At 39.6% G+C, this 25,185-nt stretch overlaps 3 protein-coding genes across 3 annotated transcripts; all 3 read left to right on the plus strand.

Moving 5' to 3' along the window:
* Positions 1–352: 352 nt before the first annotated feature.
* LOC122655073 (probable pectinesterase/pectinesterase inhibitor 12) lies at positions 353–3,739 on the plus strand. Its single transcript, XM_043849314.1, has 2 exons — positions 353–1,325; positions 2,955–3,739. The coding sequence occupies exons 1-2, from the start codon at positions 353–355 to the stop codon at positions 3,737–3,739; spliced, it is 1,758 nt and encodes a 585-aa protein (XP_043705249.1).
* A 3,048-nt stretch (positions 3,740–6,787) lies between these two features.
* Positions 6,788–7,734, plus strand: LOC122655074 (putative pectinesterase/pectinesterase inhibitor 26). The gene has a single exon (XM_043849315.1). The coding sequence runs from the start codon at positions 6,790–6,792 to the stop codon at positions 7,732–7,734; it is 945 nt and encodes a 314-aa protein (XP_043705250.1). The 5' UTR covers positions 6,788–6,789.
* An 11,901-nt stretch (positions 7,735–19,635) lies between these two features.
* Positions 19,636–23,594, plus strand: LOC122656984 (DNA repair protein RAD51 homolog). The gene is made up of 9 exons (XM_043851707.1): positions 19,636–19,791; positions 21,013–21,157; positions 21,267–21,377; positions 21,481–21,572; positions 21,983–22,077; positions 22,149–22,262; positions 22,761–22,890; positions 23,140–23,261; positions 23,349–23,594. The coding sequence occupies exons 1-9, from the start codon at positions 19,699–19,701 to the stop codon at positions 23,470–23,472; spliced, it is 1,026 nt and encodes a 341-aa protein (XP_043707642.1). The 5' UTR covers positions 19,636–19,698; the 3' UTR covers positions 23,473–23,594.
* The last annotated feature ends 1,591 nt before the right edge of the window (positions 23,595–25,185 follow it).

Here is a 25,185-nt window from a genome sequence, read left to right on the forward strand (position 1 = left end):
AACCCAAGACCTTTTCGAGTTCAAGACGGACGGGCTCACACCGACAAGACCAAACTATCTTTTGTAATTTGGATATTATATTCTTCGGAAATCGGAACTGTCCTTATCTCTCATCAAAACTCCCTAAAACCCGATGAAAAACTATCGATCGAGAACCGGACTAAACCGCTAAGAAATAAAACTGGCCTTTTAAAAAAAACAAGTAATTCTTTACAGACTGGGTCCATGTATTATTAATTATTTTTGTTTTTCCATGCAAAGTTCCCCCACAAAAAGATCTAATTCATAAGCACATCCACCAAAAGGGTTTTCTTCCACACCAGAGCTTCACTGTACGTCTTAACACCCCTCAATGGCTTCTTTCCTGTTTAAAACACTTATACTACTCTCTGCAATATTGTTCACATCTTCGTCTTCGTCTTCGTCTTTGTCTTCGTCTTCGCTGAATATAAACGCCGCGCAAGTTGAATCTATAAGATCTGTATGCAAATCAACGCCATACCCAGATGTTTGTTATAATTCAATGAAGCTTTCCATTTCAATAAACCTAAACCTAACAACCCTCATCGATTTCGCCCTTCAATCTCTAAACATTGCAGCAAAAGAAGCCGGAAAGTTGACAGATCTAATCTTGGAAGCCGGGAATTCGCAACAAATAGTGGAGAAACAAAGGGGAGCTATCCAAGATTGCAAGGAACTCCACCAAATTAGTGTCTCTACCATCCAGAAATGCATGTCACGAATTCATCAAACGACGGTGGTTTCCCACATGGTATCAGACGCCAAGGCGTACCTAAGCGCGGCTCTCACCAACAAGAACACTTGCTTGGAAGGTCTTGAATCTGCAACGGGTCCACTGAAACCGGTTCTTGTGAATGGACTCGTTAGTACCTACAATCTCGTTAGCAATTCGCTTTCGATAGTGTCAAAGATGCAGGAAGGGGGACAGACACATCAAGAAGAGAAATCCAATGGTGGGCGGCGTTTGATGGGTTTTCCGGTGTGGATGAAGAGGAGGGATCGGAGGTTATTGGAATTGGGGGTGGGGGAGAAGAACGAGTACGCTACCGGTGATGAGCTGACGGTGGCTGCCGACGGCACAGGAAATTTTAAGACTATCACGGAGGCCATAAATTTTGCACCAAATAATAGCTACGACGTCAGGACAATTATTTACGTGAGGGAAGGAGTATATCAAGAAAATGTGGAGATTCCGAGCTATAAGCCTAACATTGTTCTACTGGGAGATGGGGCTGATGTCACTATGGTTACCGGTAATAGAAGCGTGGGTGATGGATGGACTACTTTCAGGTCTGCTACGCTTGGTGAGTACTCGATCACTCAGTCACTATTACTGAGTACTGTTATTATTAATTATTAATTCTTAATTAACTTCTCATCGTCTATGAATCTTATATGCATGCATTACAATCTGCTTAGTATATCTATCGATCCATTAATATCCATCATATACTTTTTTTTGGTAATGAATATCCCCCATATACTCAGTCGACTGATCAGTAGTCAGTCCAAGTTTCTAATCCCAAAGGACCCATACCCAGAGGAGGAGGAGTGTCAAGTTGAGCCTCACGAGGCCGGCTTAGGTTCACGTACTAGAATATTCTCGTACGCCTACCAGCCATCCAGATGGAATCCAGTATGTTCTTGTACCTAAACCTGAGTTAGAGTTCGAGCCTGACGACCACCATTGAGCAAACTGAGCCACACTGGACATTAATTGAAATATTAAAGATGGATTCAAATCCTAAATTCATCGTAATCAGAGTTTGGATTCTCTACCCACATGATCTCAGTGTTCATGGATGCGGGACCTACACCCCATAGACGATGAGATCCATCTGGGGTGACATCCCATGTACGTGGAATGCTAATTCTGACTCATGCTTGTTTGTTGGTTTATTTGAAGGGAGTGTGTCTAAATGACACCTCTATAGGTTTATTTAGAACTTTTCATATTGTTTTAATTGTCTTTTTCGTTTTTTTTTCGAAAGTTATTTAAGTTGGGTATGAAAGGATTTTCAAAAAATAATTTGAAAATGACATATCATTATGCCATTATCAAAAAATATCATTGTCATGCACATATTTCGATTATATGTATATGAAATGATAAAGAAAACATACCTTGGTGTAACAGTAAAGATTGCTCCATTGGGACCAAGTGGTCACGGGTTCAAGTATACAAACAACCTCTTTGCAATAATGTAAAATTATAAATCATTTGACATGAGGGATGCCAATAAGAAAACCCTCAACATATGACAAAGATTCTATTTCATTACACACTTGTGTTCAACTATGCACAAGCATAGCCATGCAGATAACCTTTGGCCGGATGAAATTTTGCTGCTACACTTGCAGTAGAAATGATCCTACTACCCTACTGGCCGCCAACGAGATGAGATTTTAAAGGATTTTTTAGGAAATACAAAAATCTAAGCAGAATATATTTATGAATCCAAAGGGAAAGTGAATAATTCCATTTCCTTGGCTGTTAGTAGGTGGCAGGAACATTCCTAATACAAATCTAACAACAAAACTTTTTCCCCTTTGGCCCTTTGAAAATACTTCTTTTTCTTAACTTTAATCGAAATGGAACCATAATACTTTTTGTTTTTTGTGTGTCACGGGAGCCATAATACTCACTTCTTGGGACTTGGGCACTTAGGGACTTGCAATCCATCTGCATAGCCCACCATCAATAGCCCATCAATGGCCCACCTCCTCCTCAGTAAGTACAGAAGTCAACTTGAGGTACCCATACATACACGTCTGGGACTCCTCCCCCGTGACCCTGTGATCTGTCTTCAACTATGCTTCTTCATTCCAGAGTTCCAGACTCAGAGAGAGAAAGAGAGAGAGAATTAATTAATTACATCTTTTTTCACAATTAATTTCTAATTAATTAATAATTGGTCTTTATTCCAATCCAGCGGTCTCTGGCGATGGGTTCATGGCAAGAGATATAACCTTTGAGAACACAGCTGGACCAGAAAAACATCAAGCAGTAGCTCTACGAGTGAACGCCGATCTCACTGCAGTCTACCGGTGCGTCATCAATGGGTACCAAGATACCCTATACGTGCATTCATTTCGCCAATTCTACAGAGAATGTGATATTTCAGGTACTGTGGATTTCATATTTGGTAACGCAGCTGTAGTGTTCCAAGCCTCAACTATCATCGCTAGACTGCCCTTGCCCGGCCAATTCAACGCCATTACAGCTCAGTCCAGAGACAACTCAGAAGAGAACACCGGAATCTCTATCCAGAATTGCAGCATTGTAGCCTCTGACGACTTGTATAACAACAACAATAGTACCACTTCCAATACTATCAAGAGTTACCTTGGAAGGCCATGGAGGATCTATTCCAGAACCGTCTATTTAGAATCTTACATTGATGATTTCATCGATCCAGCCGGTTGGATTGAGTGGTCAGGTGAGTTGGGTTTGGATACACTGTATTATGGCGAGTATGATAACAGTGGGCCTGGATCTGGAGTTGAGAACCGGGTCACTTGGCCTGGCTATCACGTTATGGATTACGACGAAGCCTCCAACTTCATCGTCTCACAATTGATTACAGGTGATGAATGGCTCGACTCCACTTCGGTCCCTTACGATAATGGAGTATGGCATATGTATGTATATTATGGGAGAGAGAACGCCACCCGGTCGTGCGTTGTGGCGTGTACCTGTCGCTCAGATACAGCCTGATGCAAAATAACCGGCGCATTACTGCCTTTCCACGGGGTGGAGCGGTCATTTCGCGCTGGACTGTGTCTTGGCGCAGGTACACACCACAACACATGATCAGGTGGCGTTCCTTTTCTCGTATATTATATATGAAGAGTAGTTTTCTATCCTAGAGTGTGGACTACGTCAGCACTCCCATGGGGTAGAGATGTCTTTTCATATAAGGAGAAGAGAGATAGACTCATGGGAGTAGAGACACAGAACTTTCTCCCATTATGGGATATAAAGGAGAAGCCATCTTTTGTGTGTCCTCTTACTTTCATTTTAGTTATTTCCCCCTCTCTCTTCTTTTGTTATAAGTTTTAGCATTTATGAAGATCATTTCCTTTTCCCAGTTTTATTTTAATTTTTTGAAGAATAGAACTTTACCCAGTCGTGCCCTAGTCGTGGTGACACACCAAGACACATAAGTCATAACTGCCTTGGGGTGTCTGGACTTTTCGTCTTTACATGGGAAGGCGGTCATTTTCAAATGCCTCAAGGCGATTATGCGTCTAGATGCGATCGCCACACCTAGTGAATGATCGGATAGCATTCTTTCTACCTTATTAATGCATCTAGACTGGTCCCACTTGTGAAATGATCATACCCCCCTTGTTTTTGCTAAGCTGGATCTTTCAGCTCCCGCCATGACCGGAGGAGAGCCAGATCGAAGTCAGGATTCTGATTTAATATCACTGGTAAACAATCTGAAGTCAGAATTCTACATTCAAACTAAAGACTATGGGCCAAGAGTAAGCCATCTCTAATAACCTCCGCCTCCATAGAAGCCCTAGAGAAACAAAAATTGGTTTACATTAAGTAAAAATAAATTGTCATTTGATCCATTAGTGTTTGTTAGATATGAACAAATTTGATAAACAATGATAACTCTCAAATGGAGTGTTAGAATGGAAAGATCCATTAAATAATAATTATTGGCTTTAACTGCTTTTTTTTTATGTATTCTTGATGAACCAACATTTACATACAGATGTAGAAGGATTTGTTTTAGAAGAAAAAACCCCTTTGATAACTCTTTATCTACAAAGAATTATTGACGTAAAAACACAAAGATAAAGGATTGATTCTTGAATAGAAAAAAGAATAGATCTACATGGCCTTAAATGAATTGACTTATTCAAGAAAAAAAAAAAGTCATGTTCTTTGGAAGATCTCTATCTCCAAACCAATTAAATACTTTAGTGTGAAAAATATCAAAATTCATCTTCTGTATATAGAGACAGTACAAAGGATAGAGGATGGTGTCCCTTAGACATACTTATGTAAAACATTCCAAGGGAGGTGACGGTACATTGAAACCAGCCATAAAATTCTATAACTTGGTCGAAACTGATCGACTGGAAACCTCCAATGGTCATATAACGAACGTATTATCAGATGAACATTACTCTCGGAAGACACTGATACGGTGCGGCCTTGAGAGCTTGACATGTGGATGCGGTGACATCCAACAGTGTGAGTTCGATTGCATCTTTTTTTTTCTTCTCGAGTTTGGCACCGTAGAATGTTGCCACATCCACATGTCGAGCTTACAAGGCCAAACCACAGTGCACCGGTGGCGCACTGAGGATTTTTAGATTTAAAATCTGAAGTTATACTTTTTTTTGAGGGTGCAAAAGTGCAAAACTGAAGTTGACTCAACGATTTACCAAAAAAAAAAAACTTTTGATTCAACGAAGGAAACTGAATTAATAAACTCTCCTTCTTACCCCAAAAAAAATATATCCTTACAATAATATAATATAATTAAAAATTTCAAGAATGACCCTAACATTGCGGTCCATCTGTTTTCGTGGTTTCCTCATCGGTGTTCGGTGTGAACCCTTACAATTAAGGAAAATTAACCCTCCAACGGCTGGTTAGAGGGCTTTGCACGTCACTTGTCTACAAATTCTTGATTACGTTTTTTATAATAATCACTATATCTTCATCAATGTTGGGATTGTTGGCTCATATAAAATGGGCCAAGATAATCAGGGTCCATCAGGGTTGGGTTGGGTTTGGGGTCTGGTTGGATTGAGGGTACGTTTTGCCCTGGCAGGGTCGAATCAGGTTTGGGAAAACTCTGCCAGGGTCGGACTTAGTTTTAGGTTAAGATTCTTAGGATTAGGCTAGGGTTTAGGGCAAGCCCGATCAATCCGGCCCTTTGACACCCCTACCTATCATTATACAATAAAATCCATTAACCAAACTAAACTAATGAACAAAACAAGCCTCCATCAGTCATTTAACGGGGAAAGAACCTCAACCCCCTCTGTCATTTTTCAGCTTTGTTTGTTTCAGAATGGGATTTATACTTACATTCTGATGATACAATAAGAGGAAAAATTTAGTTGTCCAAAGAGAAATTAAGAAAATAGTTAATCTTCCATATGAGATTGTTGAAGCTCTTGGATGATTTAAGTAATCTTATATTCAATAAGGAAAATGCATCTCACCTTCCTCGTTCCCACTTCCCATTTGAAGGCTTATTTTATCCTCACCACTTGTCTTAACCGCGTCTAGATTCTAGACTCTGAATCTAGTGTGCAAATTATATGTCTTAACAAAATGCTTTTTATATATTGGCAAGAGTAATTTGTGGGGGAAGCATGGCCCCAACATGGTTACATATTTGAGGGAACCAATGGTAGTATGCACGGAGGTATCAATATTACCGTCATTACTGTTTTTCATGGGGGTGGGGTGATCATTTTATCCTTATCTGTGAGACGTTGGGCGTAGGACACACACTTCTCCGCATAGAGCTTTTCTTATACTTAGGATTGGGCACGACACCCACTTGACGTAAATAGACAGCCTTATCCAATGGGAGGGGGTATGGTAGGTATTTTAGAAGAGAGACAGACAAGGTAGGCACACCGACGGCATACCCACCTTTTTCCCCTATATATGTAAATGGGGTTGTCTATGAATAAAGCGTTTTGACTCTTGAGCCAGTAATTAAAGAATTCCCTCTGAAGGAAGTGAAATTAGAAAACCAGAACGGTGAGAGATTGTGAGGAAGGATGGATTTCATCAAATCCTTAAAGGGCTACGGCAAGGTGGGTGAGAACGACGACCCGGCGTTCCGTCGCAAGCGTCTGCTCATCGTTGCCGTCTCCGCCGCTTTACTGCTCACAGTCATCTTCGCAGCGATCGTTGGTGTTATCGCACAGAATAACTACAACGATGACGATGACGATGAAGCAACCTCGACCTCGAACTCGAACTCTCCGTCTTCTTCATCATCAACCCCCAAAACCCTCTCCGATTCCATCAAATCCGTGTGCAGCGTTACCCAATTCCCCAATTCCTGCTTCTCAATCCTCTATTCACTTGAGAAGGGAGTCACTGACAGCAACAAGGCAGTAGATCCGGAGGTTCTGTTCAAGCTTTCCATGGAAGCCGCCATGAACGAGCTCTCTAAGCTATTGAGCCTGCCGGAAAATCTGATCGCCAAGGCCAGCGAGGTCCGAGAAAAGACTCCGCTACTCGACTGCCAGAGTCTTTTCCAAGGAGCCATCGATCAGCTCAATACTTCCATCTCCTCCATGAAACCGGGTGAAGATGGGAATAATAAGTTGCTGTCGCCGTCGTTAATCGACGACATCACGACGTGGCTGAGCGCCGCCTTAACGGACCTGCAAACCTGCTTGGACGGCCTGGAGGAGACTAAGTCTTCGGCGCTGCCGGAGATTAAGAACGCGATGCAGAACTCTACGGAGCTCACCAGCAATAGCCTCGCCATCGTCTCCAAGATCTCCTCCCTCCACCGTCGACGCCGAAAGCTTCTCGGATTCGGATTCTCTGAGTGGGTCGTGCCCGTGGACCGCAAGCTGCTTCAGCAGGTGACCGCCAATCCCACCAGGGAGGTGGTGGGGTCCGCTCGACAGAAGAGCGCAACGAGATTCGTGATCCACGTTCAGGAAGGACTGTACGAGGAGAACTCCGTCGTTGACAAGTCCAAGTAAAATGTTGTGATGATGTACTACCACGATGGCACTTGGCAAGATTAGGGCGATCGTCGTAACGGTAACCTCTCTCTCTCTCTTGACGTCCTTGATTTCCCAAAGATTCTTCAAACAATCCAATCTGAACGAGTAGGGTAAATTGAGGAAAGAGAGAGAGAGAGAGAGAGAGACAGGGTGTAGGAACAAAGACCTTGAAATAATTTTCTTTGTTAATTGTTTTTTTTGGTAAGTTTCTTTCTTAATTGTTGGTTAATAGTAATATTTGTAATTGCAAAAACAAATACTGTAAATTAAGTGGACCTCACTGTATTTTTTTTTATCAATGTTTCATTAATTGTGATTGAGATATATTAACCACAATATCAAATTTCATCCCCTTATCATTGGATGAAGTCTATGATAGCAACCAGTTTAATATAGTTTTTCTTTTTCTACTCTATTGTGAAAATAAAAGAGACAACTCCTCTCCAAAGGTCACATATTACTTGTTTAGATTTGTTTTGCAAACCCTTCAAGGGGAAATTTATATGGAAAAAACTGACTTACAAAGGATAGGAGATCATTGGGAAAGGAAACAAGGACTCCCACAACCCTTGATGGTGAAGGTAACTCAATTCCCATTTCGCATTACTGTAGGCATACAAGAACGTACAAAAATCTAAGCTTTCCTATAAGAACTTGATATCCTTGAGAGTGGTAGAGATTTTCAGCTAGTGATTGCATGAGCTTCCTCCTTCAAACCATGAATTAGAACTTGACAATCCAAGTGGAATAGAAAATGATGGTGATTTAAGGCAACTAAGACTAGTCTCTATCCTTGGTTGAGAGTAAAGCATCCTGGGCCCATATCCTTTGGCTTTGAAGAGAAAGCTACACATGAGACGATAGAATGACATCATATAATAAATTCTTGTATTGAAGTAGGAGAGATCTATGCACCTTAATTGTTTAGATTTGAATCAATGTCATTTAGTATCTCCTACTCTGAGGTGGCGGTACGCGGAGGGGAACAATACTAGAGTTTTTTCTTTTTCTTTTTGGTAAAAGAGATTTCATTTTGAAGGATTCGAATTACTCATGGATGGAAGACAACATTCCTAAATCTATCCATGGATAAAAAATAGGCTAAACTGCCATACACGTCAAGGACAAGGCCTTTTTTGCTAGGAGTCAGCTAAACAATTTATTTCCTGAGAACATACATGAAATTACACAATACCAAATAGGACTTTAAATGACAAATATCATCCAATATTGGTTTGACATGTATTGGTGAAACGCTAGTTCAATTTTGCAAGTAGATTATAACGTCCTTGTTATCTGATTCCACCATAACTTGCTTTGAGTCTTAAAAATTGCCTCAAGCGAAATTGATTGGATGGACATGTTAGAATTATATTTGGAATGTAATTTCATATTCCCTAATATGGACTAATATTAAATAAAATAAAACTTAGGCTAATTATGATATTGGTCTAATTAAGGGGGTCGTTGAGTTATATTAAGAATCCTATGTGGACTGGCTTTAGTGTGGGCAGATAGATTCCTATTGGGACTGTGATGAGTCAAACCCTATAGGGATTACTATATAAAGAGAGTTAGGTCCCCCCTCTACCATCACAACTTATTATTTTCAATTGTTGTTGAGGAGTGCATTCTAGTCAAAGAGGGAGATATTCAGTATTCATCATCCCTTGCATACGGTATTCTCATCAGGCCAGTTACTTTGGGAATAGAGGGCAAGCACCTGGATCTTTATTCTTTATTTTTCGCTGCAATCATCATCACTATGGATGCGAAACAAGGTTAGTGGTTCTATCCCTGTTTTCTATTATTTATTTGTTTGTGTTCTTGAACGTCCTATGGAGATCCTGGTTTTTGGAATTTTGTCCCTATTCTGATCGATTTTATCTAACATGTGGTATCAAAGCCTCCATAGATCCGTTCTTGAACCTATATGGGTTCAAAATAATAAATATTGCTAAGAGAATCGAAATTTTTTCGATTCAAATCAAGGTTTTTAGGGTTTTTTCAAATTTTGGAAAAACCCGTACGGACATCGGCTTTCTGTCGAATTTTTTCTCCGGCGAAAATCGAAACAGATGACATAGGGTGGTAGAGCTCGCGATTCTGAGCATTTTGATGGGTGGATCACCACCGTCGACCGTCGGACGTGCTCTCAAGCGTCGGCGGCGAGTGGATCTCACTCTCCGACTGAGTTTTATAAAAATAAAAATAAAAAAAGAGATTTTTTGGGGTTTTGCTATCGTGCGCCCCTGACAGCCATAATGGGATGCTAACGTGCGCTGACCTGTTTTTCGACCCGAAAAGCGAATTGATGACCCGACTGGTTGACCCGGACCCGGTTGAACCGGTCTTGGACCGGGGCTAGACCGATTTGGTTTGGTTTCTCAACCGTTTTTTGCCTAAAACTTTGACAGGCTTTTCTGGGGTCTACGAGACTCCGTTTGGGGTCCCGTTGTTTGCGTTGGTTCTGTTTTTCTGTGCTCTACACAATGGTGCTCTTTGTTTTGATCAGATATGCATATTTTAAATATTTTTGGTATTCTTTTGATGCATGCTTTTTTTTGAATTTGTCGGTTCGTTCCATTGGGAACCGAACTAATTTTCTGACTTGCTGAAATACCTACTTTGATGAACAATACTGTTGGCATATTTGTGTTAATTTTGAGACATTAAGCCCCTTGTCATAAGTTATAAAATAACACAAAATTGTTTAAGGATGTAAGTAATTTTAGAAAATCCCAAGAGAGGGTTCCATGGGTTTGACAGGAAGCAGCCGCCAAAGCGATCTTCCTTATTGGATTTGTGAAACACCGATCTCATACAGTTGTGAGATGTCTTTCAACTCTGATGTGTGGTCATACACCCAAAGGTGGTGATCATGTATTGGTACTTGAAGGGGTACATATACAGTATGCATGTGAATAGGATGACCCTAGAATTCTGCACACCCAAAGGTGGTGGATTTTGAAAGTTAAGTTGTATTCCCATGGCCATTGGTATATAGGGATTTTTACAATTGCATATTGGGAATTCAGCCCAAAGGCGTTTTCACAATGATGTGTGTAAAATTCTCATTAGCTTATAAGGTTTCAAGCTATACTTGCATCATGCTGATTATTGTACTGTTCATTGTTTAACAATTTGGGACCCAAGAAAGAGAGTGATCGCTGCTTCTTTTGCAAGAAGAAGGGTCACATAAAGAATGACTGCAACAAATACAAGACTTGGTTATCAAAATCCAAGCCATCAGGTATTGATTCTTTGACTTTTGTTTGTGAATCCAATCTATCAGAAGCCTCATCTAGTTCTTGGAGGCTAGATGGTGAGGTAACTAACTATGTTGCTTTTACCATATAGGGATTCATAAATCGGAAGAGGTCAAATCAGGATGAATCAAGGCTTGTTGTAGGGAACGATGGATATGTTGATGTAAAGTTCGTAGGAGATATCATTTTATTACTAGTTTCTAGTTTTAATTTGACTTTAAAGAACATTTTCTATGTATTGTCCTTCAAGCGAAATTTAATTTTGGTTTCAGTGTTGGACATTGGTAGTTACCATTTTTGAAATAAAGAACCGTATGATGAATTTATTTCAAGTAAAGTTGGTTCCTACATTATGTCCAATGGATTGTACAGACTATGTTTATCCCCAATGATATCTACGCCTCCTATAATGTTGAAAATGTTGTTTCCAAAAGACCCTTACTTAAAGAACGGTTTTTCACATTGTGGCATAAGATGCTAGGTCATATTTCTAAGGCAAGAGTGGAAAGGCTGATAAAGTCTAACATCCTACCTACTCTCGAAAGTGATCTAGAAACTTGTGTAGATTGTTGTAAGGGAAAGATGACCAAGATAAAGAAGAAAATTGTAGTTTGAAGTTCTAACCTGTTGGAGGTCATTCACACTGACATCAGTGGTCCCTATTCAGCCACATTGTGTAGAAATTTTTATTTCATCACTTTTACAGACGACTATTCCCGATATGGCTATCTGTTCTTAATTAAAGAAAAGTCTGAATCTCTTGACAAGTTCAAGATTTTTGGGACTGAAGTTGAGAAACAGTTGGGGAAAGTTATTAAAATTGTTAGATCCGATCGTGGGGGTGAGTATTATGGCAGACATGGCGATGCTGGACAACTTAAGTGCCTATTTGTCAAATACCTAGAGGACTCTGGGATAGTTTGTCAGTTTACTATGCCAGGAAGTCCTGAGGAAAATGGTGTCGCCAAAAGGCATAACCGCACTGGTGAGGAGTATGGTTAGTAAGACAAATTTACCTATGTTTTTATGGGGGAGGTTTTGAAAACTACTCATTATATCATTAACCATGTAGTTATTAAACCCAGTTTAAACCATCTTAGAGTTTGGGGGTGCCCTGCAGAATTAAAATTATATTATCCGACTTTGAACGAGTTGGATCCCAGGATTACTCGTTACTATTTTGTTAGCTATCGAGATCATGCGAAGGGATATAAATTTTATAAGGGAAATTTACACATACCACCCCTGAAGTTTGACGAAAGGATATTTTCATCCCCCAGTTTTGGAAAATTCGTACCCACGAGGTTTGCAACGGTAACAAATAGGTCCATTCCGTCGGTTTATAACTAACACTCGTTAAAAATTAGACTTGAGGACGGAATTGCCCTTACAAGGAAAAAAAAAAAAAACACACCGCAACTCATCTTCCCAATCGATTTTGGGAAGATGAGTTAGGTTTCAAAACCCTTTCAACCTTGATTCTTCACCTCATCTTCTTCTTCTTCCTGGTTCTCACGCTCCTTTTCTAAACCCTAACCCGAGCCAAGCGGAAATAATTTTCCAATTCAATCGATTCTCAACAGGTTTTGCACCAATTTCGTTCAAATTTGAATCGATGAAGGCAAATCCCATGTTCCAGTCCTGATTTTTAAAGCTTAGTCAAGCGTGGCTCTAATTTGAATAAAGAATTACAGGTCGAAGTTGAGAAGAAGAAATGAGATATATTTGGCGTGAGACGAGAAGGTCTTCTGATCCAGCGCTGCCATCTAATTGGAATGAGATTTTAATTGAAGCAAACCCAGCTCCCTTCTCTAAAGAAGGCGCAGGAGATGGAGCCATCTCCATGGCCGAAACGGAAGCGAACATCGCGACGATGCAAAGGAGAACGATGAACACGAAACTGCTGGTTTGAGCCATTGATGAGAATCAAAGAAAATAAATCGAAGCTCTCGACAGCGAAATACTAAGAAAAAAATCTGAGACCAGGTTTTTCTTAAACAATATCCAATGGTGAATAGGTTGATTCGGATATGAATTGGCTGTGAAAGGTTTCAATTCTGACCAATTCAATATGACTGATTCATACCTCAAACCTAGAAATTCTTTTTTTATTTTATTTGAGGATCGATTTTAGGGTTCTCGAAGACAAATTCAGATCGAATTGGCACCGACCGTTCCGCGTTTTAAAACCCCCGTAATCAAGGAAAGAAAGGAATTAAGAAAGGAAGGATGGGTCGTCTTCTTCCTTGCGCACGTGGAAAAGCGGCATTCGACGGGGTGTTCAATCTCTGCCTAATAGGTTTGTATTGACTCGAAATTCCGAGGATGGATCAATACCTCAATGCTCTATCAATTCCAACCCACAAAACCTTGAACCAAAAGTTGGATATTGTTTAGAGAATTCTAAAATAGATTTTGGTGGAGTAATAATGGGTAGTAGATCTGATAGTCGATGTAGTTCTCACACTCCATGTGCTTCCGGTTTGGATATTGTTTAAGAAAAACCCAAAACTGCAACTCATCTTCCCCAATTGAATTGGGGAAGATGAGTTGCAGGTTTTTTTTTTTTTTTTTTGTAAGGGTAGTTTTGTCCATTCATCTCTTATTTGTTTTTAGATTCTTCTTAGAAGGGCAATTCCGTTAGTTCAACTCTAATTTTTAACAGTGTTAGTCATGAACTGACGGAATGGACCTATTTGTTACCGTTTGCAAACCTTAGGGGGGTACGCAGAATTTTCCAAAACTGAGGGGTGAAAATATCCTTTCGTCAAACCTCAGGGGTGGTATGTGTAAATTTCCCATTTTATAATCCCTACGGAGGCACTAGGATTGTGGACTCATAGACAGCGAAGTTTCTGGAATTTGATGTGACCGAAAAGAATGATTGTTCTTAGACTGTTCAAGATAGTGACATGGTTGGTACATTAGTACCTGCTCTTCTACCTATTCAGACGGATGTGGGGCAAACTACACCATTGGTTACACCCGCTGGAGTTCAAGAGCCTGATATTGATACGGTCCTTGACATTCATGTAGCACCTGATGAGATTCCTCTTAATCAGGATGCGGTTGAGGATCCTATCATTGATGTAATTCCAGCTGAGATTCCTCAGATTCAGGGTGAGGCAGTGGTAGCACCATTATGGAAATCCATCAGGAAGAAAAATTCAGAAATACCATATATCTATGAGGTCTATCTGGGAGAACATGACTACGACATTGGTTGTGTGGTTGATCCAGTTACTTATTCAGGCGTTGTTTCTAGTTCTCAGTTAGATTTGTGGTTAGATGTGGTGAGAGATGAGGTGCAATCGATGAAACATAAGGTTGAGTGGGAGCTTGTTGATTTAAACTTGAGGGTTTTGCGGTGGATGGTTCAGACCATCTTGTGTAGACTCAAGAAGTCTATTTACGATCTTAAGCAAGTTTTCAAGCAGTGGTATTTGAAGTTCGACAGTGTCGTGACTTCATTCGGTTTTGTGGAAAACAAAGTGGATCAATGTATATATCACAAGGTCAGTGGGAGCAAATTCTGCATCCTCATATTTTATGTGGATGATATCCTGCTTGCTAGCAGTGACTTAGGGATGTTGCATAACTGAAAGCAACTATTATCTAGAGAATTTGACATAAAGAACCTTGGTGAGATTTCTTTTGTCCTTGGCATTGAAATTCATAGGGATCGTTCTCGCCATTTACTAAATTTTTCTCAGAAAACTTATATTGATCGTATTCAGGAGAGGTTCAGTATGCTGGATTGCAAACCTGGGAATGTTCCTGTTCTTCGGGGTGACAAACTGAGCTCGACACAATGCCCAAAAAATGAAGCTGAGAAGGATGAAATAATGAGGTGCCTTATGCTAGCGCACTAGGTAGTATCATGAATGCTCAGGTTTATAACAGACCGGATATTGCCTTTGTGATGGGTCTTCTTGGCAGATATCAGTAAGATCCTGGTCTTAGCCACTGGGTTGCTGCCAAGAAAATGTTGAAGTACTTGAAGGGGACAAAAGATTATATGCAACATAAAGACACATTCCTGAACTTAAGCTAGTGGGTCATACAGATTCCGACCTTGTTGGTTGTGAGGATGATATGAGGTCCACATTTGGTTATGTTTTCCTGATGGCAGGAAGGGCAGTATCATGGAACAGTACAAAACAGACATTAGTGATCATTTACACTATACAGGTAAAGTTTGTAGCATGCCGTGGGGTTGCTACTCAGGTTATTTGACTCTGAAATCTCATAAAGCAGTTGACCAATTTAGATTCTGTGAATAGACCCATCCAGATATATAGTGATAACAGCTTTGCTGTGTTGTTTATAAACAACAATAAATGACTTAGAGGGTCTAAGCACATGGAGGTCAAGTTTTTTACCATAAAGGAGATAGTAAAGAAATGTGACATTGCAGTGGAACATATTGGTACAGATGATATGGTTATAGATCCTCTAACTTAAGGTCTTCGCCCTTGTGTTTTGAAAGACATGTCATAAGCATGGGCTTAGGTGCATCATGGGATGCGGTTGGTTAGTGAGAGTTGTTTTTTGCTCCATTGTAAAATGAAGTTTCTTTTCATCTGTAATTTTTACTGTGTGGTAAACTTTGGCTATATATATATCAGTTGTCATTGTATGAAAATTTCTTTTGGACACATGGATGTTTCATTTATTGACATGATGTATATATATCCGATTTTAAAGACTTAAGGAATGTGTTAACCTTAAGCAAGGCTGGGGCATTAAGTTATTAGCCTAAAGGTATGTCTTGTAACACATAAATTAAAACTTGAGTTATTTAAGATGAGACATACAGATTCATTGGAATCATAAAGATTATTTCTCTAGTGAGTCTGTGCCACTTAAAGAAGAGAAATTTTGGACCGACAAATGGATAATACATAAGGAATCATTACGTGAGTATTTTCTCGTTGCCACACTACCACATTACATCCATGTTAGTAGAGTTGAGGGTTCTCGTGACCATGGAAGGCTCTGTGTCGCTTGATCATAGATACAGTTACCACTATGATTTGATGTCGAAAACTTTATGGGACAGGATTGACTTTCTAATACAATCTCTAGACCAATTTATTTTTAAAATGTGCACATAAAGTTTTCTTAAAGAATTGTTAGCCTGTGATTTGTTTTGGTCAAAACTGTTTTTAAATCTCTTTAAAAATGTGTGATTTAATATAAGTGCAAGTGGGAGAATGTTATAATTATATTTGGAATGTAATTCCATATTCCCTAATATGGACTAATATTAAATAAAGTAAAACTCAGGCTAATTATGGTATTGGTCTAATTAAGGGGGTCATTGAGTTATATTAGGAATCCTATGTGGACTGGCTTTAGTGTGGGCAGATAGATTCCTATTGGGACTGTGATGAGTCAGACCCTATAAGGATTAGTATATAAATAGAGCTAGGTCCCCCCTCTACCATCACAACTTATTATTCTCAATTGCTATTGAGGAGTGCATTCTAGTCAGAGAGGGAGATATTCAGTATTCATCATCCCTTGTATTCGGTATTCTCATCAGGCCAGTTACTTTGGGAATAGAGGGGAAACACCTGGATCTTTGTTCTTTATTTTTCGCTGCAATCATCATGACTATGGATGTGAAACAAAGTTGATGGTTCTATCCTTATTTTCTATTATTTATTTGTTTGTATTCTTGAACGCCCTATGGAGATCCTGGCTTTTGGATTTTTATCCCTATTCGGATCGATTTTATCTAACAGGACACAGTTTCACCCTTAGTTGAATTGGCAAAAGAAGATGGTTGAGCTATTGCAAACATTGGCTAACCTAGATGGCCGCAACAAATGTATCCTAAACCACCCTTCACAGAATCAGGAATATGGTTGGTGTTACAATTAATTTTAAAAACATTCGGCGCACAGAGGAGGACACCAACTAGGAAAATCATGAGAAAAGTTGTTGTCCATAGAAGTTGCCAGATAAATGTGCATGGGATTTGTATAAATACCATATACAATTAAAAATCCGGCGTAACTGAGCATGGGGATGGAGGTATTCGGTGCAAAGTAATTATAGGAAATTATATTCCTATTGTTGACTACTTGGCCAAATAACATAATTGGCCAAGTATATTTCATTATACTAGTAATTGGATTTATTAATGAGACCCGAACACTACCAACTAGGGGAATAGCGTCCTACTATATTTTGCACTCCTTGATGGAAGGCTCGGATTTTCTTTGGGGTTGAGCTTAGGCAGATTTTGGGGTAACAAAAGCCTCAATGACTAAAAACAGATGCTAGCTAGCACAATTGACTCAAGGTTAGTACGGTAAATCCTAGCTAGCCCCAAAGAGGTTTTGAGTTCAAGACCTCCTGTTCCTCGTCGATCTAGTCTAGGAACCCTCACCCACCGGTGAAAAAAAAAAAAGCCTCAACTGCTCAACCCAACCTTAACCTTGATCTGAGGTTAAAATACTTCAGCCCAATCTCGTATTTTTTCTTTCTTTTCTTGGGGTTGTGGTAGGGAAAGTTTGGATAAACGTGTCACGAAGTGAGGATATATACTCTATTCATTCGGATTTCGAGAGGTCATTTTAGTCATCTCAAAATTTGTGACTTGTTGGGAATGGCCATTCTGTGCATATTTGGGATGATATTTGGATTCCCCTTCCTGATGGTTATTTAGTTCACTCTCCTATAATTTCTGTTTCTATAAATCCAATGGTTTCTGACCTTAACAACCATTATGCTCGAGGTAATGTCCCAAAGTTCATAAGCCTCTTCCTTTCATTGTAAGTGGTAGCCATCTTGAAGATCCCCTAAGCTTTAAGGGTTGTCAAGACCAACTTTGTTGGGGCCCCCAATCCAAGGGTGTCTTCTTTGTGAAGTCTATTTATAGACTTGGTGGTTTAGTTGCTCCCTTTCAACCCAAGTGTACTATCAGAGAGCCATCCATCTCTATTCCCAAGTATGTGTGAAAGATTTTGTAAAATACCAAAGTCCAACCAAAGGTGAAAGTTTTCCTTTGGAAGGTCTATTTGATTGCCATTAGTATTATGGTATACCTCAAGAGCAGATGTATCTCCTTGACAGGTTTGTGGTCTAGTTGTGGGCTTGCCCCTAAATTGGTTGAGCATGCAATTTTTTATTGCCCTTGTGGTCAACAGGCTTGGTTTGCTTTTTATGCTTCCCTAAGATTATCCTCCCATGCAGTTTGCTCACCCATAAGTGGATTCTTAAATGAAGCTGGTTTGTTGGCCTCACTAAGCTTGAGCAAAGCAAGTTTTTTTGTAACATATGCTACTATTGTTTGGGAGATTTGGAAACAAAGAAATGTTGAGGCTTTCGGGTTGCCCTTCCTCCGTTTATATTGTGGATTACACTGGTTGCTCATTATGTTTTTGAGCTCTTGATCAGATTTTTGGTTTATCTAGCCATTCTTACTCTATCTCTTCTATTGCTCCTCCTCCCTTGGCTGCCCACTTGAAGTCTACTCTCATTTACAGTAGTACAGCTCTGTCAATCTATCTATGTGACCACAAGCTTTGGGTATGACTGTCTTGTTTTAAATGCTAACCAGAAGCTAATTCTCACAGCCACATACCATATGTTCCCAAGCTCTACTATTGTTGGAGAAGCCTTGGCCCTCAGGATGGCTCTTCATATTGCCCTCCATGCTAGTATGCATAGTTTCATCACCCATTTTTATTATCAGGTCCTGATTGGATGCCTCTTTGACTGCTCTGCGCAGCCTCCTTAGACATCAACTATTGTTCAGGATATTCAGCTACTTTAGGCATATTTTGAGGCCAACCTTAGACATGTATACAATAAACACAATTTTATCCCAACTTAATGGGGTCGGCTACGTGGATCCAAAACAAATAAGAAAAAAAGAAGGCCATTTAAAAAAAAAAAAAGAAAAAAAAAAGTGGAGGATAATGAGGACATGACAAAAGGGAAATAACGAATGAAAAATGGAAACTAAAACAAAAAGAAAGAGAGATGAAAGTAAGAGGAAAGAGGTACAATTGGCTCTTTGTCATATTTGGTACAAGACCTATGATCATTTTAGGCCTACCTCCATCTCTTTTAAGTCTTTCAATTGGGATCATATCACTCCTCCTTACTAGGACATCCTTAGGCCTCCGTTGAACATCACCATACCACTTCAAACGATTCTCTCGAAGCTTATCATTGATCAGGGCAACTCTCAAGTCAACTCTAATCCTCTCATTTCTAAATGTGTTATTTCCTACCCTCGTCGAGAGGAATCCAGATCTAGTCCCCACATAGTACGAGGCCAAATCTGCACCCTCCATGGGGTGTGGGACCCATGGGGTGTGGGACCCACCTCTGGTGTGTAAGGCCCATCCATCCCCATGGAGCGTTAGGATCTGTTCCCACTAGACTCCATGTGGGATTTGATCCAAACCCTCGTCAGGGTACGTGGATGTCATCTATTCTTCTCTCCACATGACCTTTTTGCCCTTTGAAACTTAATAAATTGCCGGGGACAGCTTACAAGGGAAGTTTCTTTATCGGAATAGAGCTGTGTAGCACTAGCTATGTATTGATTATACTCCTTTTGGCGCCTTTACGACGCATTTGAAAAGAGAGAGAAGAACCCCATCTACAGCTCTACCGACTACCGATCGATTTCTCGATTACAGGAGCCATGGAGCAGCAACAGAGACATCAAAAGATTGCCGAAGAAGCCGAAGAAGTGGAAGAGATACAGCACGGTCCTTTCCCAGTAGAGCAGCTTCAGGTATTCCATCGATTCATCTCATTTCATCCGAGCCCTAGTTTTTTGTTCTTCAGCTTTTATCCTCACATCATTGTCAATTTCTCTTTTTATTGGGTGTTTATTTTCACACATAGTTTTGGACAAAAGGGTTCTCTGCACATTTCATGATTGAGTTGTTTTCGTTCCAAGATTGATGAAATAGAGAGTTTACTTTATTTTTGTTCCTTTCATTCACGGAATTTCGAGTCTTTCCGGGTTATAATGGTCGGTGGCTTGCGAAGAAAATTTCTTTTTCTTCAAGTGGACTTTCTTGAACTGGGTTTTCATCCTCTACAAAGAAAATAGAGGGTCTTGTTCCCGTTCATTTCTTCTTGTGAAATCGGTTGGTCTGGAACTGTGAATCTTCCTTGCTTCTTGCAGGATATAATTTTTCCTTTACGGGTTTTACTTTATTGACAAATGGACAACTTGTTTCCTGTTTGCCGTGTTTCTTAATCTTCGTACGCTACTGGTTTGTAGCTCCATTTCTTTCTTGCGAGGAGCCTTTCTATGTTTCATTGACAAGTTCCATGTTCTCTCGATGTCATATTCCAAGTGCCACTTCCTATATTTCCTGATAGACTTGGTTCTTTTTCCCGGCCGCCCAGGTTTTGCTTTGAATCGATCTCTTCATGTTGTGGAAACATGGAGCTGCTGAGGAAACTATTACTCTATTAGTAATGGAAATGTACATAGTTCTAGCTCCTATTACTTATTCCCCTGAATTCTAGTGCCACGTCTTTGTTTAACAAAGCTTGGAAATCTGTATCTCTTTAAGCTTTGGCCAAAATTAGGCTATATTCTGGTATTATCTATTCTGTATGTAATTCTTTTTTTTTAATTCCTCATTATACTATGGAAATCCAAACTGCTGTACTTTTTAACATTTTGTCAGATGTAAGATTGATTTTATGTTACTATGTGATTCATTGGATTGTAATGCCTGCCTTTTGTTTAAGCATTGTTTCTGAAAACAAAACATTTGGTTACTTTTGGGTTTATCTTGCCTCTTAAGATACAATATATGGCGCTTCTATGCCTAAGGTTTTTTATTCCTCCCTTACTTCTGTATGAAAAAATTATACATAAAAACTCTGTAGTTCTCTGTCTAATATTATTTATCTGATTTGTGAACACTATCTCAACTGTCTTAATACTATCTAAAGTGTAGTAATGATTTCTCCTTCCTTCTCTGTAATCAAGGCATCTGGCATAGCTTCCCTTGACATAAAGAAGCTTAAAGATGCGGGTCTCTGCACAGTAGAATCTGTTGCATACTCTCCAAGGAAGCATCTGCTCCAAATCAAAGGAATTAGTGAGGCTAAAGTTGACAAGATCATTGAAGCAGGCATCTATTTCTACTTTGTTGTTTATTTTTTATTTCCTTGTTCTATCAATGGGGGTATAATTATCAATGCAAAAAAATAATCATGCCAATTTATCTCTTTTATTGGCAGCATCCAAGCTGATTCCTTTGGGCTTTACTAGTGCTAGCCAACTCCACGCGCAGAGGCTTGAAATCATTCAGATAACATCAGGGTCGAGAGAACTTGACAAGATTTTAGAAGGTTTTTTTTGTTTTTTTTTGGAAACATTGAAGACTACATATAAAAATACTATTTATCTGAAACATCCTGTATATCTGAATGCTGGACCGTTAACTCTTGGCAGGAGGAATTGAGACTGGATCTATAACTGAAATTTATGGTGAATTTCGCTCTGGCAAGACTCAGTTATGCCACACATTGTGTGTCACTTGTCAAGTGAGACTGTCTTTTCTCTCTCCATCTCGCTCTCTTTTGTGGTCTCCTTTTTAGTGGTGGTTTGCATGAAGAAATATGTAGCCAATCCAATTTAGTTGGATTAAGGCTTAGTTAAGTGTTCAGTCTGCATGGAGAAACTGGAGTTGACTATTACTTTGATTTAACTGGTCATTTGTTTGAGAAAAATAAAGAAATTTCTCGGAGGCCTAGTGCATTTCGACAGTGTTTAGCAAATCTCTGTCAAGTTGGTGGCATTCCTTTCTGAAAGACATCATCCAGCCCTTTCAAATTAGAACTTGTTCCTTGAAGCCACTTCATTTGTTGGAGTTACTGACTTTCTTAAGTGCTTGTTACATTCTCATCACATCAATGTACTGGAATGGTATTTACTGTACATGTTGATGTTTCAGCTTCCACTGGATCAAGGGGGTGGTGAAGGCAAAGCAATGTACATTGATGCAGAAGGCACATTCAGACCTCAAAGGCTTCTACAAATTGCTGACAGGTGTTATACCGCTGTTATAAACGCATGTAGGATGTTGTGAGACTAGTCCTTAATAGCTCTGTTCTATGCAGGTTTGGACTGAATGGTGCTGACGTTTTGGAGAATGTGGCTTATGCTAGAGCCTATAACACTGATCATCAGTCAAGGCTTTTGCTGGAAGCAGCTTCAATGATGGTCGAGACCAGGTAACATTTTTCTTTAGTGTTCTCATGTTTGATTAGTGTAGTTGGCATCAGTCCAAGATCAAGACTGCATGCAATTTAATTGTATAGATCCAAAATTGAGGTTCAATTGTGTCTTGTTCAAGATTCAGCTCAGAATTTTACCTTGGTGAGATTTTTAGTATGTTTATCTGGGAATGTCTTCTCTTTCATTCAATCCCTTTATAATCCATCATATAGTGCTTTTTCTTTAAAGATTTATGCTATGCCTTAGTTCAATGCTTTGATGGAGTGGTACAATGTATCTCTTTTTATTTTTATTTTTATTTAATCCATATTGTATCTATACACCATAATTCTTTTGAGTTGCTTCCTCAACGTCTGAGTACTCAGCATTAAGTGCAAGTAGGACCTCTTACACATTTGGGTGAAGCAAAGGATTTATCCATACCATTGATAAAGTGTGTAAGACCATGTCTGATTCCGACAGGTAATGAATTGAAGTAGGTTTTACTTGTTCAGGTTTGCTCTTATGATAGTGGACAGCGCTACAGCTCTCTATAGAACAGATTTCTCTGGAAGGGGAGAACTGTCAGCCAGGCAAATGCATCTTGCAAAATTCCTTAGGAGCCTTCAGAAGTTGGCAGATGAGGTAGGCCCTATTTCTTTGTTTCTTAAACAAAATCCTGCAATCAAAATTTAGAATTATTTACGTGATGCATAGAAGCTTGGGTGGTTAGGATCTCCAGATAGATTTGTTTTGAATTATGAATATTTCCTAAGTGGATCTCATTGGTGTGCCCTGCTACCCACATATGAACAAGTAAAAAGAAAAATGTGTTTCGATGGGTCTTGCAATTCTGTTTCTTTATGATGTTCTAATTGTACTCGTGAATTATAGTTTGGTGTGGCAGTAGTCATTACCAACCAAGTTGTTGCACAAGTGGATGGTTCTGCCATTTTTGCTGGGCCCCAGATCAAGCCTATAGGTGGAAACATCATGGCTCATGCTTCCACAACAAGGTCTTTCTACCATGAGATTTGAATGACTTTTCTTTCCCTCCTTCCACACTTACTGATCTTCTTTTGTTGTTCCATTTCAATATACAGGCTTGCCCTTCGCAAAGGGCGGGCAGAGGAGCGCATCTGCAAAGTAATAAGCTCTCCATGTTTAGCTGAAGCTGAAGCACGATTTCAAATCTCCACAGAAGGTGTTACAGATGTTAAAGACTAATCAATTCCACCTCCTTAAGGTCTTCAACCTGTTCTTTTGTACCAATTTTTGGGTCACAATTGTGTCCTTTAATTGTAGAGGATACAAGTATCGACATGGTGGTTACTGAGACTTGAGGGGCTTGTTTGTTTTTTTTTTGGGTTGGGGGGGGGGGGGGAGATTCAGGGTGGAGATCCCAAAAAAAAGGAGAGTATCCATCTTTGAGAGATGTCAAAAAGCATGTAAGATTTCATGATTTGCGTGTCTTTAAATAGAAGAGAGAGAGAGAGAGAGAGGATGTAATTGCCCTTATTAATTCAAGTTAAGCATGATTTCCTCTATGAATATGTGAAGCATTTTTGCCTTCCTTTTTCTTTGCATTTGCTTTTGATATGCTGTTTGTAAAGGTATCTTCCATGGTTTTCTTTGGTTTTGTAGAAAGACGTTATATTGTTAGGTGTTTCATCATATTGTAGGCACGAAATGAGGTATTGGTATCGGGTTGGTGGGATCTGCCGGATCGGTTTGGTATTGGCCAAGGCTGATTCTGATCCCAATCTTGGATCGAGAATCAGTATCGGATCAAAGGTAAAATTGTTATAAAAAAAATAAAATAAAATAAAAAATAAAACTAGGGGTAAAACAGACCGATCCAAGTTGATACGGGCCAGTCTGAATCATTATCGGCGGGGACTGATATCGTCTCCGACACTGATATCTCAATTCCTGTAGGTGTCAAACTTTCTACAGTTCATGTTTTAGTCCAAAGAAATCAAATTGCTTCTCAATTGAAAGCCAAATGATTAATTACTCTATTTCGCTCTGATTCTAATAATCTACCAATTGAAGCGTTGTGTTGGATCAATTTGCCATGCAGGGAAAAAAAGAGATATCAATACGTTTATTTCTCTCACCCCACCCTCAAGAAAGCACTGTTCAGCAATGTTAAATAAGTTTTAAGACTGATGTTCTCTGTGCCACAGTGCAGCCTGCGTCCAGATACATGGGCCTACCATTCAGGGGTAGGGTGGTCATTTCGTCCACCCCTATGTGTGTGGATGCAGTGACACAAAGAACAGTTGGCCAATAATTTCTTTGGCAAAAAAAGCCTTCACCATCCATCCTGGTAATAAAATAAAAGGAAAACATTCTCTATAGGAGAACGTGGCCCTTGCAAACATGCGGGGGCCAATGGGAGCATGCAAAGGTAAAGACAAAAGAGGTGTGGCTTTTCTTGCCCATTCCCAGGTCCCACCTCCACATCCATCTATATATCAGTTTAACCAGGTGAGCCGAGGTGTCTTAATACTTTTCTTGGTCCACATTTTAACTTGTACATAAGAAAAAGGGTAGGTAAATACCTAGCGGATTTAACTACAAAACAAAGATTAATATACAGGAAAACAAAATAATAAATATACTAGAACAATAAAAACACTAGACATAATATATTTACAGAAATACCATTAACTGCAAAACCCTTACTAGATGCATGAGCGTGTTAGACTACGAGGTCAAAACATGACCACTGAACAAGGTTTTCGCCTTTTTGGGGTATATTTTTATTTGACAAAGGTCAGCCACCTCTTAAGCTTTGACACATGTAAGTGTGTCCCCCGTGTGGCATATGTGTGTTTTCAAGTGGGTGAATTCATGTGATCCAAATCCTCTCCAATGATGAGCGTGTCCAATGAGTGCCCAATGAGCATCCAACGGCTAGGGTGATTGAGGAGG

This window comes from Telopea speciosissima, chromosome 3 (assembly GCF_018873765.1).
Source record: "Telopea speciosissima isolate NSW1024214 ecotype Mountain lineage chromosome 3, Tspe_v1, whole genome shotgun sequence".
NCBI classification, from domain to species: domain Eukaryota; kingdom Viridiplantae; phylum Streptophyta; class Magnoliopsida; order Proteales; family Proteaceae; genus Telopea; species Telopea speciosissima.